The following is a 20,013-nucleotide window of genomic DNA, read 5'->3' as shown; positions in this document are numbered from 1 at the left end:
CAAAATAAAATTGTTCTGAAGCTATTTTCTTGTGGCATTTTAAATTAATTACTATTTAACTGGGAATAAGCCACAATTAAAGGTTAAAATACGTTTATTGACGTTTCAATTTCCACTTCGGAAATCGTTCTCAAAATACAAACATTAGTAAATTAAACAAAAACAAAATTTGTTTAATTTACTAATGTTTGTATTTTGAGAACGATTTCCGAAGTGGAAATTGAAACGTCAATAAACGTATTTTAACCTTTTAATTGTGGCTTATTCCCAGTTAAATAGTAATTAAGGCAAAATAAAAGTTTGGGTGGTAAAAGTGGGTGAATGGACACCGAACCTAGGACTTTTGGAAATATAAGTAAATTTAAACTGGCTTCTTACGGTAAATGTATCGTCTTCTTACGGCTTCTTACGGTAAATGTACCGGAAATTAACGGTATTTCCAAGCCAGAGACCCAAAGTTTGGATCGAGCGATGTGATCGGGCGCCGATTGGTCACAAACTGAGAGATTTCGATAAAATAGCCTGTCTTTTTTTGATAAATAAGGAAAGTGATTGATCAGTGACGAAAAGTAGTCGCGAATGCATGTGAAGTAGAGTTAGTTTTAGTGGTTTTCTTTCAGCCGAAACTCTGCGTGTATACCAGAACGTTGATCAGCCTATCGCTGCTACAAAGTCAGTATTTTGTAAGGGATTACATATTTGTTTTTATTTCTATAGAATCTACGTATTTCCTTATTTTTCAATAATAATAAAACAGCAAGATTGGTAAATTATTTACAGGTAGGCAGCAGCTACACACTCCTTAATGTTTTTTTTTTGTTAGATGTAACTCTGCCTGTACACCAGACACTTGATTGGTCTATACGCTATTACAAAGTATGTATTTTGAAAGTAATCGGATAATTTTTTATTTCGGTCGTACTGCAGCCTATTGTACATATATGCCGCGATAGTGGTGGCTCTATTTTGAAAAATTGCTATCTGTGCTAAGCTTATATGCTAGCAAGATATATGCTATTACAAAGAGGATATTTTGTAAGGGATCACATAATTTTTTCTTTCTAAAATTTCTTCCCATTTACTTACTTTTTAATAATAAAAAAACTTACATAGACATAAAAAATTCTAATGTATAATGGTATATATTTATTTATACAATTTAAATTCTCCAGATTAAAAATTTCAGAACGTTTTCGGCCTTATCAGACCATCACCAGTGAAAACCTGTTAAAAGACTTCTTTTAAGGGAACGTACAGAGCACTGCATTACACAGTAGAAACAATGCATTATGTATTAAGTATATATGGAATATATATCCCACAGTAAGAGATACTTAAAAATTAATACAAAGAGTAAAATGTTGACTGTAAAGCTTAAAGATGTGGTCTATATATATATATATATATATATATATATATATATATATATATATATATATATATATATATATTTAAATATTAAATTTTTAAAAATGTTTTGACATGAGGCCGATGTTAGAAGATTTCACTTTAAGAAACGTATAGCTCCCCTCTCGAAAAAAGGACATTAGAGTCCTACGGTAGATACCAGAAACGGTGCATTATGTATTAAGTATATATGGAAATATATCCCACTGCAAGAGATGCTGACTGACACTAATTGTAAAAGTTGAAAGTACTCATTAAATTAAAAATTAGATTCAACTGATCTATATTCTGTTAAATTAATGACAAACTTGAAGAGTTTAAGTATTATTATGGTAAACGAATCAGAATGAGTAATTTGGTAGATATCAATAAAACTTAAAATTGTGAGGGGATAGACTGAAAATAATGAAGGAAAGTCTATCCTTTCACAATTTTAAATTTTATTGATGACTACCATCGTTTGTCCTTTTTTTCGATACGGGATATGTATGTTCCCTTAAAGTGAAATCTTCGAACATCGACCTTGTAGCATTTCTATTTTCTTTCGTATGTATAAAATATTTTCAATCTTTTTGCGTCGCCGAGATTGATAATATACACTTTCAAGTTTGTTTATTTAACACAGATTGGTATTTGTTTAGTATTTCTTTGATGTTGATTCCGCTTAAAATTGCGCGTGAAATAAATATCCACTTAGGTTGGTGAGAAAATATTGCGGTGAAGAGAATTACATCACTCGACAATGAAACGCCAAAGCGTTTGGTTTTATTGAGTCCGGATTTTTTTTTTAATCGTTATTGTTTTTTTGTTATTCGTTTTTGTTATGGGAAAATGTGTAGTGTAGCAGTTTGGAGTTTAAGTGAAAGTCAAGTTTGGATTGAGATTCGGAAGAATTCGCTTGCGAGTGTAGTCTTCAAAGCCGGCAATTTTTTTCGATTATAAAGGTGAATTTTTACTCAAAATGCGATGCAGCTGTCTCTAAATTCCGAATTACTATAATGATTGCCGACCTCCGTCGCTAAGATGATATTGAAAGAAGAAGATTACTATATGCAGTGCATATTTGTCTGGTTTATTTGGCTTCTAAATGTACACATTACTACACATTTTCATATAGTAATTTTCCATTAATCTCCCTTTTTTAATAATAAACATTTTAGGTCAGATCAGAAAACAAGTACAAAATTCTTGTCTATATTTTTATTTAATAAATAATAAATACAATCTAATTAACGCTAGTAATACTCGATTAGGAGCAACAATAACATATTGCACAATTTTTTTTTTAAATAAATATAAACAAAAATAACCATTTTAGTTAACATTGTACGTTTTAGTTAACTTATACGTTACGAAGGTCTACAGACGTATTCATTTTTTGATATTTTCACGAAGAAAATTATTTTTAAAGGCATTTTCCAATAACTAACAATCTAGTAATTATCATTTTTTTAATGTATTACTATTATAAACTCACAGATAAAAATATTACACATTTTATTTTCGAATTTTTTTTTGTTTAAAACTTGTGTGTTTTTTTTTTATCACTAAATACTGTTCATTGGAGCATTTTACGTCTTTACCATCTATTACAGCTAACAAAATGTTTAGATATCGCCATTTTAAGCGAATAAGTTGTTAAACAGTATGGAACATGCTTGAAGAAACAAAACAGTAAAACATTTTCACTTAACGTTTTCAGAATAGCATAGACGTTATTAGAATGACATTTTGTTTTTTCATTAGTGTGTGATTTCAGTAAGTGAGTTACATCATCTAAATTCATATTGTAATAAAGTTGTAAAGGGTAAAATATTATGTAGGCAGCATACCAAAACAGGAGTGATTTTAACCATTCCTCCAAGAATTTGTGGCAAATGATTTAGCATACCTAATGAATCACAATAGAATTGCAGAAAAAAACAGACCAAAAGTAAAATATACTATATTTTTGACTGTGAGAATATTTTTTAATAAGTATTAATACAGTAATTTGAAAATACTATGTTACAAAAAAATAAAAAAAATCATAAAAAAACTATGTTGTGCATTGCACCTCAGCAATTTAGCGTCTTCAACTGAATACATCCAAAGACCTCATCGGTACACATGATACTAACGGAACAATATTTTTTGACTTACACTATTGGGTACACCGAATATTTCTGAATTTTAACTAAACAAAAAATCAAAAATATCCACACAAAAAAGTAAAATAAATCACAGTCAAAAAGTATTTATATACATTATTATATTATATATAATTATCTATAAAAATATTTTGGAATGTTAATACATACTCATGGGAGGAACATAAATATTGTGCAACGAAATATTTCCATGAAAAACTTAACCATTTGACTGTAAGTCAATTTTTTGTCAATGGCGTATTATTATCCATGAAAAGACGTCTTTGTACGTTACCATGTACGTTAATTTTAATTAGGAATAGGCTTCTGATCGCATACAACATGGTAAATTAGTGAGAGTTTTTTAGGCGGCAATATATACTTCAGAGATAGAAAACTTAGAATTAACGGAAAAAAAGTAGTAATATGATAATAATAATCTACATAGTGTCCTACTCGTATGCTACTTCTACAATTACATGGAAGTCCAATCGATATCAATATCATACAGGTATATGCTCCAACAACTGATAAACCCGACACTGAAATTGAAGTGAGTTCTACGGAGACCTACAAGGACTAATGCAGCTTACAAAAAAGCATGAAATATTGATAATAATGGGAGACCTCAATGCAAAAGTGGGAAAAGGTAGATCTGAGAATATCATTGGAGAACATGGATTAGGTTAGCGAAATGAAAGAGGCGATAGGCTGTTTTAATTTTGCCAAGAACAGAATATTACTATTATGTATATTATATACATGGAAATCGCCACAAGACAATGATAAAAATTGCGTCAGAAACCAAATACATTATATCATGACCAACCAGAGATAACGAAATAGCATACAAAGCGCAAAAACTTGCCCCGGTGCAGATGTCCCTTCCGATCACACCTTGCTCGTCGCCACATTCAAAAACACGTTGAAAAGCATAAAAAGAAAGAAGAGAGAACAGAAATCAGACATGAGCTTACTCAAGGATATAGAAACGAGACAGAAGATATCACAAGAAGTTAACCACGAATGTCGAGAACTTAAAAACAGACAAAAGGAAAATGATGTACCAGAAGAATCCGACGACTTAAACCAAATATGGAAAGAAATTAAGACTGTATTTCTAAAAGCTGAAGACCACCTTAAATACACGAATCAAAGAGGCAAGAAACCATGGATAACTAATGAAATATTAGAAATGATGAATGTGAGACGACAACACAAGAACAAAGACTGGAATAAATATAAAGAAATACAAAGACTAATAAGAAAAAAAGCACAGTGGCTTGTAGAAACTTGCGAAGAGATAGAAGACCTACAGAATAAACATGATGATAGACTTCTCCATAAGAAAATTAAAGAAATGTGTGGGATCAGAAACGCTAGCCAGTGTGGCACAATAACAAGCACGGATGATAGAGTCCTGACCACAATAGAAGAAATAAGCGTTGAATGGCGAACATACATACAAAACCTATTCTCAGACGATAGAACAATAAATATTGATAGACAAACAAACATCGAAAATAACGACTTGTCCATCTTAACATCAGAAATAAAATACGCCTTAAAAAATATGAAAACCGGAAAAGCCTCTGGACCTGACTACGTTCATAGTGAAATTATACAACTTTTGGAAGAAGACAATTTAGAACTATTATCAAGACTCTTCAACAGTATATACAAGACTGGTATAATTCCACAAAATTGGTTAACGTCTACGTTTGTGCCTATACCCAAATCAAACTACACAAAAAAATGTAAAGACTTTCGATTAATAAGTCTCATGTCCCTTATTCTGAAGCTATTTCTAAAAATTATCCATAACAGAATTTACAAAAAATGCGAAGAAGATATGGGTCCGGAACGATTTGGCTTTCGAAACGGTATGGGAACTCGAGAAGCTTTGTTCAGTTTGATTGTTCTAATGCAAAAGTGTCGCGATCAACAAAAAGATGTCTACTTGTGCTTTATAGATTATGAAAAGGCTTTTGACAAAGTCAAACACGATCAGCAAATAGAATGCTTGCAAAAAAGAACCTGGATCCAAACGACATTAATACAATACGTGAACTCTACTGGAACCAAAACGCCTCTGTCAGAACTGAAATGGGTGAGACTGAAACCATAAACATCCAAAGAGGAGTTAGACAAGGTTGTATACTATCACCATTATTATTTAACTTGTACTCAGAGGACATCTTTGCACATGCTCTAGATGAAGCACAAGAAGGAATAAAAGTCAATGGAAAAATCGTGAACAAATCAGGTATGCCGATGATACAGTACTAATTGATGGCAGTGAAGAAGAACTACAAATTCTGTTAACCAAAGTAGTGCGAGAAGGAGAACTATACGGCCTTAAGGTGAATGTAAAAAAAAACCAAAACAATGGTAATTTCAAAAAAACACACACCAGTTATAAACATACTAGTCAACAACAATCTAGTTGAATAAGTGAAAAAATTTAAGAATCTAGGCTGCTGGATACATGAAACCTTAGACCAAGAACAAGAGGTTAAATGTGGAATAGAACAGGCAAGAAACACCTTCTTAAAGATGCGACAGTTACTCACTACCCGTAATCTTGATTTGTCCCTACGATACCGCATGATAACGTGTTATGTATATAGTGTATTATTACACGGCGTGGAAGCTTGGACGTTAACAGTCAGCTCGTTACGACGTTTAGAGAGCTTTGAGATGTGGGTATTTCGTTGTATGCTGAAAATTCCATGGACCGACCGCGTTAGAAATGAAGAAGTTTTAAGGCGTATGAATAGAGAACTTGAACTCACAGAAATTGTCAAGAAGCGTAAAACGTCTTATCTTGGACACATATTTAGACACGAGGTATAACTTCCTTCAGCTTATTATAGAAGGGAAAATAGAAGGCAGACGCGACCCGGGTAGACGAGAAATGACCGGGCTGCGCAACATCAAAGATTGGACAGGATTAGGCTTTCAAAGTTTAATAAGGAAAGCCCAAAATAGGGAAGACTTTGCAGAGGTCATGGCCAACCTTCGCTAAGAAGACGGCACCTAAAGAAGAAGAAGAACATAGTGTCCAACAAGGGTCTAAAGTTACCTTTGTGAAAGAAGTGGCATAAAACAATAGAGTTAAAATGTGTACATGGACACTGGGAGAGAATTAGAAGAACGATAAACGACATCAAAGGGATCTTGTGAGAGAGACTTAGATACAAAATAAATGGTAAAATGGAAGTTATGAGGAGTTACCCAAAATACTGCATAGTCTTTTCCCAAACGATTTTCAGTATCACATATCTGAAAAATAAGTGAAAGAACAACTCTTATCCATTAAAAATGTTAATAATAAAAAGTTTCAAGATTAATATTAATTGCATTTCGACTCATTGACCGTTCAATATAAATAATCGAGTTGAGTGTAATTTTTCTTTTTGACTTATATGTTTTTTCTTTTTTTTATTTCATTTTATAAATGAAAAACATTAAAAAAAAAACAAAAATATATTCAATACTAAATAAATAATATATTCCCATGAGTAGTTTATATATTTTTAAATAGTAAAAATGCAGTACTTTTAGAATTAACTAAAGATATTTTTTTAATTTCTATTGCAACCATTTTTTGTTAAATTGTTAATAAAAAAAGTATGGGCAGCAATGTCTTACATATTGCCGGCGCTCTAGTATTTAATATAAATACCTACTAGCACAGAGAAGATATTTACGATATAAAGAGACTGACGCTGCAACACCGCTCTTTAGAATGATTATAAATAGACTTTATAGCAGTAGCCGTAGACATATGAAACTTTGGAGATTTTAGGCTACGGCTCCACGAGCGACAGATTGTCGCTAGCAGTAGCAGTAAAATGTAGCTTGATAAATGAAAACAACAGCAGTGCTACTGAGTGGCTCCACGTTTTGTAGATTGTCATTTCGTTTCGAGACCGAGACGCGTCGTCAAGGTCGTGTCGAGTTCGAATAGGCCCGGACCTATTTTTTAGCAGTAATTTGCAGCGCGTTTGTGGCTCCACTAGCAGTAATTTGTCGCTTGTAGCGGTAATTACCATTTAATCGGATATTTTTGTTCTTGTTTGTTTTATTTCTCTGTGTTTGTTAAGTTGTTTCTTTGTTTTTATAAATTACTTTAAAGTTTTTTCATACAATTTTGTGTCAAATCATAACAAAAAATTATAAGTTCTAAGAAAGAAATAAATCCAATATTTTCTTTATCCATATTCTAGATAACAAAAATCAATGGATGGTTTTTTTTCAATCCCAATTAACCGTATCAAACTATATTTTATAATAGATGCCATTATTAAACAAGAAAACGTTGAATAGAGAGAATAAACAGTTTTTATTGATTTCTCGAAAATCTATTTTTTGGATTTCCCTCTTCGAACTGGTGATTCATTTCTATATAAGTGGTTGTCTAATCATATCATATAAATAAAATTTTAATAATTATTGTTTATAGTAAAATTTTATTATCCTTCAGTACTAATGTTTCGTTTTCGATAACTTGGCGTGATTCATAAATAAAGGAATGCAACAAAGCAGATTTTATGTCGCATCAGAATTTTTTAAATTATTGTACATTAAAAAAGCAAGTTAGATATTGGAAAAGGAAGATTCATTACATCAACCCAATATGATAAATGAATATAATCGACATACGGTAGCCGTCGATCTACTTGATAATTCAGTAGCGAATTACAGAATACGCAGAGGTAAGAAGTGGTGGCGACCCCTTTTTATTCTAATGAAAGTTAAATAGTTAAATATTTTGTTTTTTTTATTTTTAGGTAGATACATGTATAGGATTATAAAATATGTAATTTAAAATCTTACTTTAAGATAATTGCTAATTTTTCTTCTGCGCTTAGGCTATCACGCATTGATGTATCCTGGTTTCGTATGACATCTTCTATTTCACATAATAAAAAATTAAAAGAAGACACTGACATACTGTAATATTTAAAAAACTTGTCAGAATATTCTTTTAATTTGTTGTGTAAAAGAAAAAAATTTCCCTTTGTCTGTCTAGGCTCTAGAACAGGGTGAATCCTCTATTTCCGTTGTTTTTTAACCCTACGTCGACGGCGCAATGCCAATATTAAAGCAAATTTTTGTTGAAATGATAGATTATCCATACTATATTATTGTATTATCGGTCTGAATTTATTTTACTTATTTATTTATTTTATCTGCGTCATATTAACACTCATAGAGCCACTACAAGACCAAAACGCGGCGATATGCGCGCTGTAAACTGTCGCTCGTGGAGCCATGATTTTACTGCTTTACTGCCGCCGTAATTTTACTGCTACTGCTAGCGACAATCTGTCGCTCGTGGAGCCATACCCTAAGAGATGATTCACTTCCCAGTCACCTTTGTACGTCAAAAGCAAACAACAATATTAAAACAATCAGAAACCTGATTTTTATCTGACCTTCGGTTAAGTATTCGGGTGATTTCTAAAACTGAATCAATTGATAAATGATTATAATGATTATAGGTAACAAGTTTCTATTCAGGTGTTTTCTAAATCTTTCCTTAATTTGTGTTTTTGCCTTGTAATTCTCATATGTGTGTCAGTGATGTTTACCTGTATTAAACTCTGTTTGTTAAGTGAAAGGTAAACAATTAAATTAAAAAAAAAGGTAACAATTTAAACATGCGAAAAGTGTGCGCAAATTTCGCAGTGTCTGCCAAAAAGTTTCTAAGCTAGTATAGAATTCCAGTTTTTTATCATACGCCTTATTCGTTGGATCTTGCGCTGTTCAATTTTTATTTGTTTCCCAAGGTAAAATCTGCACTAAAAGGAATAAGATTTATAGCTATGAGAGAGAAAACAACACAAGTTTTGAAGGATCAAACAGAAGAATAATTCCCGTACTGTTTCGAACAATAAAAGATTTGCACGGAATGTTGTAGAATAGGGAAGGGTTATGTATTTAAGATGATAATATGGGGTTAAAGTAAAATATTTTACAGCGTCAGTCTCGTTATGTATGTCACTCCTTGTATACATTTGTTCTAGTTCTACAAAACAACTTAATTCTTTGATTCAAATCTTTAAAGTACTACATCGTTACCACTTTTCACAATACACCTAAAAACTGAAAAACAAAAAATTCAAGAAAGAATATCACGATGTGGAAGCAGGCGTTCTAGTACGACTATGGGCCCGCCTTGGGATAGAAGATGTAGAACTAGAAATAAAGGCGTAACGTTGGGGGGAGGGCGGCTCCCCCGGTTGCCTCCACAACCTCGAAGGAATCTTCTTCGAGGGCGTCGAGTCACACGTCCCTGGTGGCGTTGCTGATGGAGGGCGCGACTTCCTTGCGTTCCTGGGTGATGTTGGTGACAGAAGTTCAGTCACACTGAAACAAGGAAAAGTACTTGTATAAGGTTATTAAATTAGTATTTACTCTTGTGTAAAATTATTATTACCTATAATACTTCGACGAATGATAAAAAATGAATTAGATATGGCTCATGTCTTAGATCTACACCAGTGGGAAGACCATACGTATCCTAAATGATAATGATGTCTTACTAGTTACGCTCCGTACGTTTTTAATTAAACTATCTCCTTACCTGGAATTGCTGTGCAGCAGCATGAAACACACAAAAAATCTATTACAAGTACTGGAAAAGCAATTTTTTCAAACTAATCTTTGTTTATAAGGCCACTTATATCTTTCATATAATGTATTGTAGATTGGGTTTGGTTCTTGAACCTTAGTTATATTTTTTTAGTAGAATTTCTTGGGATTAGGTTCATCAAAAAAATTGTCTATGATGCTGACATTTTAATTCACTTTTTTTTTCGACGTTTCGGCAGAAAACGCTATCCATGCTTTTTGTCAAGAAATAGTATTGACTAAAAAACACTTTAACAAAAGACATACCTAAAAACGATTCAAAAAGAATCTTTGACTTATAAAGCATGCAAAAATTGGTTGCGAACAAGTATTCCATTGAACATCACAATTAAAATAATAGTAAAAACATAGGACAGGCTCACTAAGTTACTACAAGTAAAATGTATTTTAAATTTAATATGTAGTTTTGTTGATGTTTGGTTTATCATTTAAACAATTAATTGATTTTAAATCATAGGCGTTCTGAAATTATCCTGTCGGTATATTTTAAATTGAATTGGAATATATTTTGTTTAAATTTTTGACATCTTTTGTATCATTTATTACATTATTATTTTTTTGTAATTTCTGAAGACTCTAGGAGCTCCCTCTTTTTTCTGTTAGGTTCACTTTTTAGGATCTTAGTTGTGTCAAAATCAAATGTATGTTACTTTTCATTTTCATGTTTTGTGACGGCGGTTGGACTGGACATACCTCTGGAAGAATTCCTATTAGCAGTCGAAACAATATTAAAGTCAACTTATTTCCTAAATTAAAAGCAAAATTTTACAACAAACAGATTGATGTGATATGGGTGTTAGCATATCTAGTGCTATCGCTTAATTAGTTTTAGGACACCTTGAAGATATAGAATATGAAGAATAGATATTTTATTAAATGAATTTCAATACCTTCACCACCAAAAACTTCACATTAGAAGTTGAAAAAAAATTTCAAATCAATGTTCTGGACCTGACTTTACATAAACAAAATAGTACTATACTACTTCATGGTACACTAAAAAAAATCTGGTCGTCGAGATATCTGAACTTCAACTCTCATCATCCCTTGACCTAAAAGAAATCATTAGTTATCGGCCTCGCCGACAGAGCTATCAGATTATTCGACCCTATTAACCCATTAGTTCCCAAGAGTAAAAAAAAAACAAATTTTGTTTTTTTTATTTTATTTTTTTGCTAAAATTATATCTAAATACTCATCTATCAAGTTAAAAAAAATATAAAAATTTTTAGTATTTTAATAACAAAATGTTGCGTATACGTAACGTTGGGATTTGTCAGAACAAAAAAATTTTTATTTAATTTTTATTTACTGTGAAATGATTCAAAGCACACATACACACACACACACACACACACACACACACACACACACACACACACACACACACACACACACACACACACACACACACACACACACACACACACACACACACACACACACACACACACACACACACACATATATATATATATATATATATATATATATATATATATATATATATATATATATATATATATATAATGAACCAGAAGTATTTGCTGACAACGTAAGGAAGTAAACGTTAAATATTGGGTTTGTAGCAATAAAAAATGAAACGTGTACTCTTTTAAATCTTTATTCCAAGCTGTCGGACATTGGTTATGTCCTTCATCAGGGAGCTACAAATGTGATGAATAAATTGTTGGCGTTGGTATAATTAATTAAAAAATTCACTACTTACAAACTTAATGAGGTTGTATCAACGAAGATGTATTATAATGTTGATAAAATTTATCACAGTCTCTCATCTTTTTTTAATATACAAAACCTATTTTTATGTTTAAAAAGTTAAAAAATTATTACTGTACATCCAAAAACACTTAATTATTCTAAATACATAAATGACATTATTTTGACAAAATTCTTTTAAACGTCAATTGATAAATTATTGTTTGTGTTATTGCATTTATCTAGTAGTAACAAATAGGAGAACATTTCATTTAGATGGCCAATATCCGTTCTATGATTCATTGCATTGTTATTTTGGCAAATGTAGGCCATTTCAAGAAAAAGTCTTTTGGTGATGTTACTTTCCTTTTCTACTACTTTGATGTTATTATAATCTATTTGATGCCCATTTTTAAATGCATGTTCACCCAATGCACTTTTTTCAGGATGCAGTCTATTATCTGACTTGTGGGATGTAATGCGGTCTTTAAAGCATCTTGATGTTTGACCATAGTATACTTGTTCACATGATCCGCACGGTATGCAGTAAACAAAGTCATTTAAAGACAAGAGTGCGGATTGGTCTTTAAGTTTAGAAAAAACTTTGTTAACTTTCTTCCATACATTAAGGACATTTACAACAGTTAACAAAGTTTTTTCTAAACTTAAAGACCAATCCGCACTCTTGTCTTTAACTGACGTTGTTTACTGTATACCGTGCGGATCATGTGAACAAGTATACTATGGTCAAACATCAAGATGCCTTAAAGACCGCATTACATCCCACAAGTCAGATAATAGACTGCATCCTGAAAAAAGTGCATTGGGTGAACATGCATTTAAAAATGGGCATCAAATAGATTATAATAACATCAAAGTAGTAGAACAGGAAAGTAACATCACCAAAAGACTTTTTCTTGAAATGGCCTACATTTGCCAAAATAACAATGCAATGAATCATAGAACGGATATTGGTCATCTAAATGAAATGTTCTCCTATTTGTTACTACTAGATAAATGCAATAACACAAACAATAATTTATCAATTCTGTGTAAGTGGCCATAGTAGCCGAGCACGTTAAAGTTGAAATAAAAAAAAATTTATCAATTGACATTTAAAAGAATTTTGTCAAAATAATGTCATTTATGTATTTAGAATAATTAAGTGTTATTGGATGTACAGTAATAATTTTTAAAATTTTTAAACATAAAAATAGGTTTTGTATATTAAAAAAAGATGAGAGACTGTGATAAATTTTATCAACATTATAATACATCTTCGTTGATACAACCTCATTAAGTTTGTAAGTAGTGAATTTTTTAATTAATTATACCAACGCCAACAATTTATTCATCACATTTGTAGCTCCCTGATGAAGGACATAACCAATGTCCGAAAGCTTGGAATAAAGATTTAAAAGAGTACACGTTTCATTTTTTATTGCTGCAAACCCAATATTTAACGTTTACTTATAATATATATATATATATATATATATATATATATATATATATATATATATATAGTTGTACTTTTGCATTGTCTGCATCTTCTTCTTGTGTTCTTCTCTTCCTCTGCAATGAAGTGACAAACATTATCAAATACAACTTCTGTTAACAAACTATTCCTGGATGGTATTGCACAATTGGATCTTGTAGGATTGTTGATTGGATCATTTGAAGCCGATATACCCTCTCCTTGAGCGTTATCTTCGATGAGCGGTACTTCCATTTTTATAAGGGTAACTGCTATGTAAGACTTAAAATCTAATTGTGACATTTTGGTTTTATTTGCCACGTTAAATATTTTCCACGCATTAACAATTACACTATCAATCACATTTATAAAAAGGGGCCACCACCATTGCTTTCCTTTTACCTTTATTCTGTAATTTGATATGCCGTTATTATGCAAATCATCACCACCCACATGTTGATTATACTCAGCTATTAATTTTGGCTGAGGAATTAGTTGGATTTCTTTTCTTTCCTGTCATATCTTTTTGCACCTGCGAGAGGTTCAATGGTACAATTATTTGTTGCAACTGTCACTACATAATTGTCATTCCATCTAACTAACAATACACTTTGTTCAGAATCGTAAGAAAAATCGTAAGTACCATGATCTTGTTTTTTAATATTTTGATACAAACCGAATAGCTTGTAAGATGAGAAAAAGTTATCAAAAAATATGCGATGATTAGATTTCCGTTCAATCACTGACAACAAATCCAGCACAACGTTTTCGCCTCGACCCAACTCGTTTTCATAAGCACTTGTTTTTCCACCATAAGGTAAAAATTTAAATAAATAGCCATTTGAACTACATAGACACCATAGTTTGAACCCAAACCTAATTGGTTTTCCTTTTATGTACATCTTACAACTATGTCTTCCAAAATATGGCACCATCTCCTCATCTATGGATAGATTATAAGAAAATACTCCAAACTGCATGTTCTTTTCATTTATCAAATCAAAAAGGGGTCTTATTTTTGAAAATTTATCGTTTTTATCGAGTTTATCATTATCTGATAAGTGAATATTTTGTTTGATGAAATCGAATCTGTTTCTACTCATGCAATTTCTAACTATCGGTATTCCTTTATCCTCATCTTTTGACCAATATAGTTTTGTAAACTATATTGGTCAAAAGATAATAAAACAAAAGAAATAAAACTATATTATCCCATATTTCATTACTGAAGTATAGCGAAAATAGTTCGAAAGTAGTTTTGCCTGCTACTCTGTGTTCAATTTCTTTACAACTATGTTTCTCCTCATTTTGTGGTTCCGTTACATATACAGGATGCTCTTTTTTCCAATTTGGAATTGGTTTGATTAATTTCTTTTTTATAGTATTTTGAGACATTTTTCGTTTCTTTGAACTTGAAGGCAAAAGGAGATTATTTTCATCTTAGCATGTAGCAGGTGATGATGATATAGCAGGTAAACTAGCATGTATTTCGCAAGTCCCTGCGACATCTGGCAAATCTCTGTCGTCCTCACATATATCATCGGCAAGCTCTTCTTCATCAGTAAGTTCGTCTACAGAAGGCGGAAGATATACAGCCTCCACGGTATCTGCCACCAGTAAATCTTCATACTCCTCCAATAAAGCTAAAAGCTCCGCAGTAGACAGAGGTCTCTTATTTTTCCACGACATGACCAGAACAATAATGGTAGTTATAAATACAAGAGCAAATTTTAACAAAATTAGAAGACTACTCGGCACAAGAGATTTGTAGGTTGGAGCTAAGATTTAGGTTGGCTAGGTGCTACGTTTTGTCGACTTTATTTTATGGAATGGAAGCTCGGGCGTTGAATGTGGCATTAATAAAAAAACTGGAATCATTCGAGCTGTGGGGGTACAGAAAACTTGTTAAAATATCGTGGACAGAACACGTCACAATCAAAGAGGTTCTGAGAAAGAGAAAATACAACGTGCTCCGATTGATTATGCAGAGAAGGATTCAAGGAAAAAGAAGCATAGGGCGACGTTGAATATCGTGGCTGGGAAACTTGGGAGAATAGTACGAATGTATATCAAATGAACTTTTCAGAGCAGCCGTCTCTAAAGTCCGAACCATCTCTAAAGTCCATCTCCGTCGCGGAGATGACACTTATACAGAAGAAGATAAATACCAAATAAATAAAATACACAATTTATAAATATATTTACCTTAATATTTTCTCACACTAAACTTCACTCTAATCGGTTAGAATTCAAATAAATAGCCAAATTATTATAAACTGTCACTTCGAATGATTATACAAAACTGGCCAAAATGCAAAACTTAAACTATTATATACATCTGTTGGTGCTAAATTACTTACTGACCCAGCGGCGCCTTTTTTCACTTAGAATTATTGTACAAACAAAAATGCAAAATCTATATTTTATTATCTAAATTCGTTAGTCTGTCGACTTAGCAGTCCTATTACAGGAAATCCCAACGTCCCGTAAACGCAACATTATTGCAATCGATTAGGTATGCAAAAACCAAAAAAGATTTTTGAAATACGACACACTATTTTTTCTACTGATAGATATATCAATATAAATTGATAATTTCAGCAATATAATTTTATGTTTAGTACGGAAATTACATCGACAAAAATATGAAAAAAGAATTTTCGATTTTTCCAATATTCACTAAATTAAAAAATATATACCTTCTTAATTATTTCAAAACATTTTATTAGATTCGTATTTTATGTCCTGTTTTAAATAAAATGTAGCAATAACAATTATATTTAAGTACTGATACATTTAAAAAAATACAATTAGAAATGTTGCGTTTACGCAACGTTGGGAGCTAATGGGTTAAGAGACCTCAGGTCATAAAAGAAAAGACAAAATCAGCACTAACCCTTAATTCATATCCACATCACCTTATCGAAAACATTTTTAAGTCACCACTACATACATTTTACAATAACAAGAACAACAACAAAAATAATAAGGTAAAGAAAAAACCATATGTCTCTTCACTGTATAAAAGGGTTATCAGAACAACTTGCAAATCTCCTGTCAAAACGTAACATTACAGTTGCTCATAAAGGGTACAATCTTTTGAAAAAGAATTGTATAAAACTAAAAACGAAAAAATCAATTACAAAAATCACATGTTGTATATGAAATTTATATCTCACATTTCTATCGGATATATATTGGACAAACCAGTCAGCTACTAACTCAAGAATACGTTCTCACAAATATGACAAAAAAAACTTAGCCGCCCTCACCAAACATAAAAACGAAAAGAAACATAAATTTGATTTTGACAAAACTATGATCCTAAAAATGAACAAGTGAACAGTGAAAAAAAGGGGAGCTCCTAGAGTCTATAGAAATTAAGAAAATAATAATAATGCAATAAAAAGATGTCAAAAATTTAAACAAGATATATTCCGATTTAATTTAAAATATACAGAATAATTTCAGAACGCCTATGATATAAAAACAATGGATTGTTTAAATGATAAACCAAACATCAACAAAACATTTTAAATTTAAAATACATTTTACTTGTAGTGACTTGTAGTGATTATGTCCTTTATTTTTACTATTAATTTAATTGTGACGTTTAACTGTATACTTGTTCGCAACCAACTTTTGCAAGCTTGGTAAATAAAAGATTTTTTTTAATTTATTGGGTATGTCTTTTGATAAAGTGTTTTTAGTCAATAACATTACTTGAAATAGGCATGAATATCCTACCGAAACATCGAAAAAAAAGTAAATAAAAATTTCATAACGTAAAAAAATTGTTTATGAACAGCCCAAAGAATTATACTAATATATATATATATATATATATATATATATATATATATATATATATATATATATATATATATATATATATATACTGAATGAAAAATACAGATAAACACCTACGCATGTTTATTAGAATTCATTAATTTTTAGATATCTTGCCATAAAAAACAAGTGATAAAATTTTCAGGTTTACCTTTTAAATTTTTGTTTGGTGATAAAGAAGCATTCAGTTTTCGTGAATTTACAGCGTCAACTAAATTTTAAATTTTGTGTAGCTGATTGAGAAGCCTTTTTTATTACTCAAAATGTCTAGAGTGTGAGATTTCGCCGGGTGCCCCAGCTAAGTTACTTTAAGAGGGGTCGAATTGTCAGGGTGCGTGACGACGGTCTATCGATAAGAGAAGTTTCTAGGAGGACCAACAGATCATTACGAAGTATACTGAAATGTGAACGAGAATACACTCAGGAAGGCTGAGGACACCGAGCGAGGGGTTCTGGACGTGATAGAGAGACCAAAGAGCGACAAGATCACCGATTAAGATTTCTGCTTCTAACTGCCGGTTTCACAAAGTAAAGTTACCTTACGATTAAGAGATAACCAGCGGTTACCCTGAAATATAGGTTTCACAATATAAGGTCAACAGCTCGGGTTGTGGTTAACCTACAAAATTTTTAACTCAAAGTAAAAGCGGTGGTTTAGAGCTTGACCAGGGTATCCTAACCTAATTTCGAATTTCGTTTTGTTGACATTGACAGAGTATAGACAGACACATAAATTATTAATTAATCAGATATGGATTTATATGATGTAAATGCTTTTAGCAGTGACTAGGAAGCTGGCAGACCAAGAATCATTAGGCAAAGAATAAATCATTTTGAAAAACTAGACCATGAAGATTTTTTCTGTAGGTTTAGATTCTCAAAGAACACAGTTAAAAATATTTTGGAGCAAATTGAAGATACATCGCTGAAGATAGATCTCTTGAACATTTTTGTGGGTTCCATTTTATAATTTTAATTTTAACTTGGAAGAACAAACAACCACTACATAGAACAAACTACGACACTAGAACAGAACTTGAAAATGAGAATAATATTTGTATATGGTTTTCGATCTAACGTGACAAATGTGTCATAACTCATCTATACTGGTCAATGTTCGTATTATTCACTGACAACATTCCATAAAAATCTGATTATTGCCCATAATTTCCTACCAACATAAGAAAAATAAAACGAAACCTAAGGTTAAGTGACCATAACCGAATCTGTGAATGTGAAACGGCATCTGTCAGTTAAACTAGGAGTAAAGGTTACTTAACTTCTAGGGTTAACCACTGATTGTGAAACTGGCCGTAAGAGGCAGACTTCACTAGTACTCGGGTCATCGTAAATCAGTGGTTTGCAGAGCATAAAAGGACGGTTGTTATACGTATGGTATATCGCCGAATACGACAGTATGGCCTTTATTCTTGTTTATTAAAAGCTGAAAATTGCTGTAACTGTTTGCTCTGGTGTAGAAAAAAATTCTATTCTATGGGACCGGGAATCAAGTCAGATAGTATTAAATGTCAAATCCCGCTTCTACTTTGGGATACACAAGAGTCGAGCAAGAGTGGCAAGGCGACGTGTTAGACGTGACCCACAATTTGACGGAGAGTTCACAACACACTGGAAGTTATGGGGAGGAGTGCTATTGCTTATGGTAGCCGATTTCCACTAATTTTTATCAGAGGTAATATGATAGCCCGATGCTATATTCAGGAAGTAGTAGGGTCTCATCTTATTTCATACCTAAACCCATCCAAAACCCGATTCTTCAGCAAGACAATGCAAGATCGCATGTTGCCATAGAATCCTTAGTCTTCATGGGTGAACATCATATCAACCATTTACCTTGGCCACCACGATCGCCTAATACGTCTCCAATTGTACATATGTGGGACATAATAGGTTGCAGGCTCTTCAATTTGCAACACCCTCCACAGAGTTTAGCAGCTCTTAGATGAAGTTAAAGTAGCCTGGAATGAGATATCCCAACAGGATATCGACCACCTCATCAGAACGATGCCCACGCACGTCAATATGTACAAGAAATCGTGGATCATCAACACATTATAGAAACCAGCTCTGCGGTAACTTGACGAATCAAGCTGAAAATTGAATCATTTTACTAGTAAGGGACACTAAACATGTATACCAAAAATAATTAAAATCGAATAAATATATGTGGGTGTATACCTTTTTTTGTCACTCAGTATAATATATATATATATATATATATATATATATATATATATATATATATATATATATATATTATAAAATTTACCGTATTTAAAATGGAATAAATCATGTAACAACAACAAAATAAACCACAACAAAAAAATATATATATAAAATTCTAGAATTGATAACTATTTATAAATGGGAATTCGTACTTTACAGTATATAATGTCGTGTTAACAAATTTTATCCTTGTTTTTGAAAATTTTATATTGAGACCTTAGGCGCAAAAGTGTCCTTATTATGAAGTAGTGAATATGAATAAACATATAATAAACATATAATTGCACAAACGAATCGGAAATGTTGTCAATATAATGTAGAACGAATTTGTTAGATGTAATGAAAAACCAAAACAAACAAAACATATGGCAATCTCGAGCAAATGTCATAGTAGAAGTCACTATAAATACAATCGAGGCGAAAACGAGATAAGAAAAAGTCATTACTTGTCAAGCACTTTATTTAATACATCGGTAAAGCAGTAACAGTATAACCCACTCTTCGAAAAACATGGAAGCGATAAGA

The 20,013-nt window shown here is 31.8% G+C and overlaps 1 protein-coding gene across 1 annotated transcript in view; it reads right to left on the bottom strand.

Annotated features, from left to right (window-relative positions):
- Positions 1-9,679: 9,679 nt before the first annotated feature.
- Positions 9,680-20,013, bottom strand: part of LOC140447740 (uncharacterized) — a 399,971-nt gene continuing 389,637 nt past the window's right edge. The window contains exon 17 of the mRNA XM_072540569.1: positions 9,680-9,914. Coding sequence (XP_072396670.1) covers positions 9,680-9,914 — 235 coding nt within the window. The remainder of the gene's footprint in view (positions 9,915-20,013) is intronic.

The sequence above is a fragment of the Diabrotica undecimpunctata genome, chromosome 8 (assembly GCF_040954645.1).
Source record: "Diabrotica undecimpunctata isolate CICGRU chromosome 8, icDiaUnde3, whole genome shotgun sequence".
Classification (NCBI taxonomy): Eukaryota; Metazoa; Arthropoda; class Insecta; order Coleoptera; family Chrysomelidae; genus Diabrotica; species Diabrotica undecimpunctata.
This window is presented reverse-complemented; position numbering and strand designations above follow the sequence as displayed.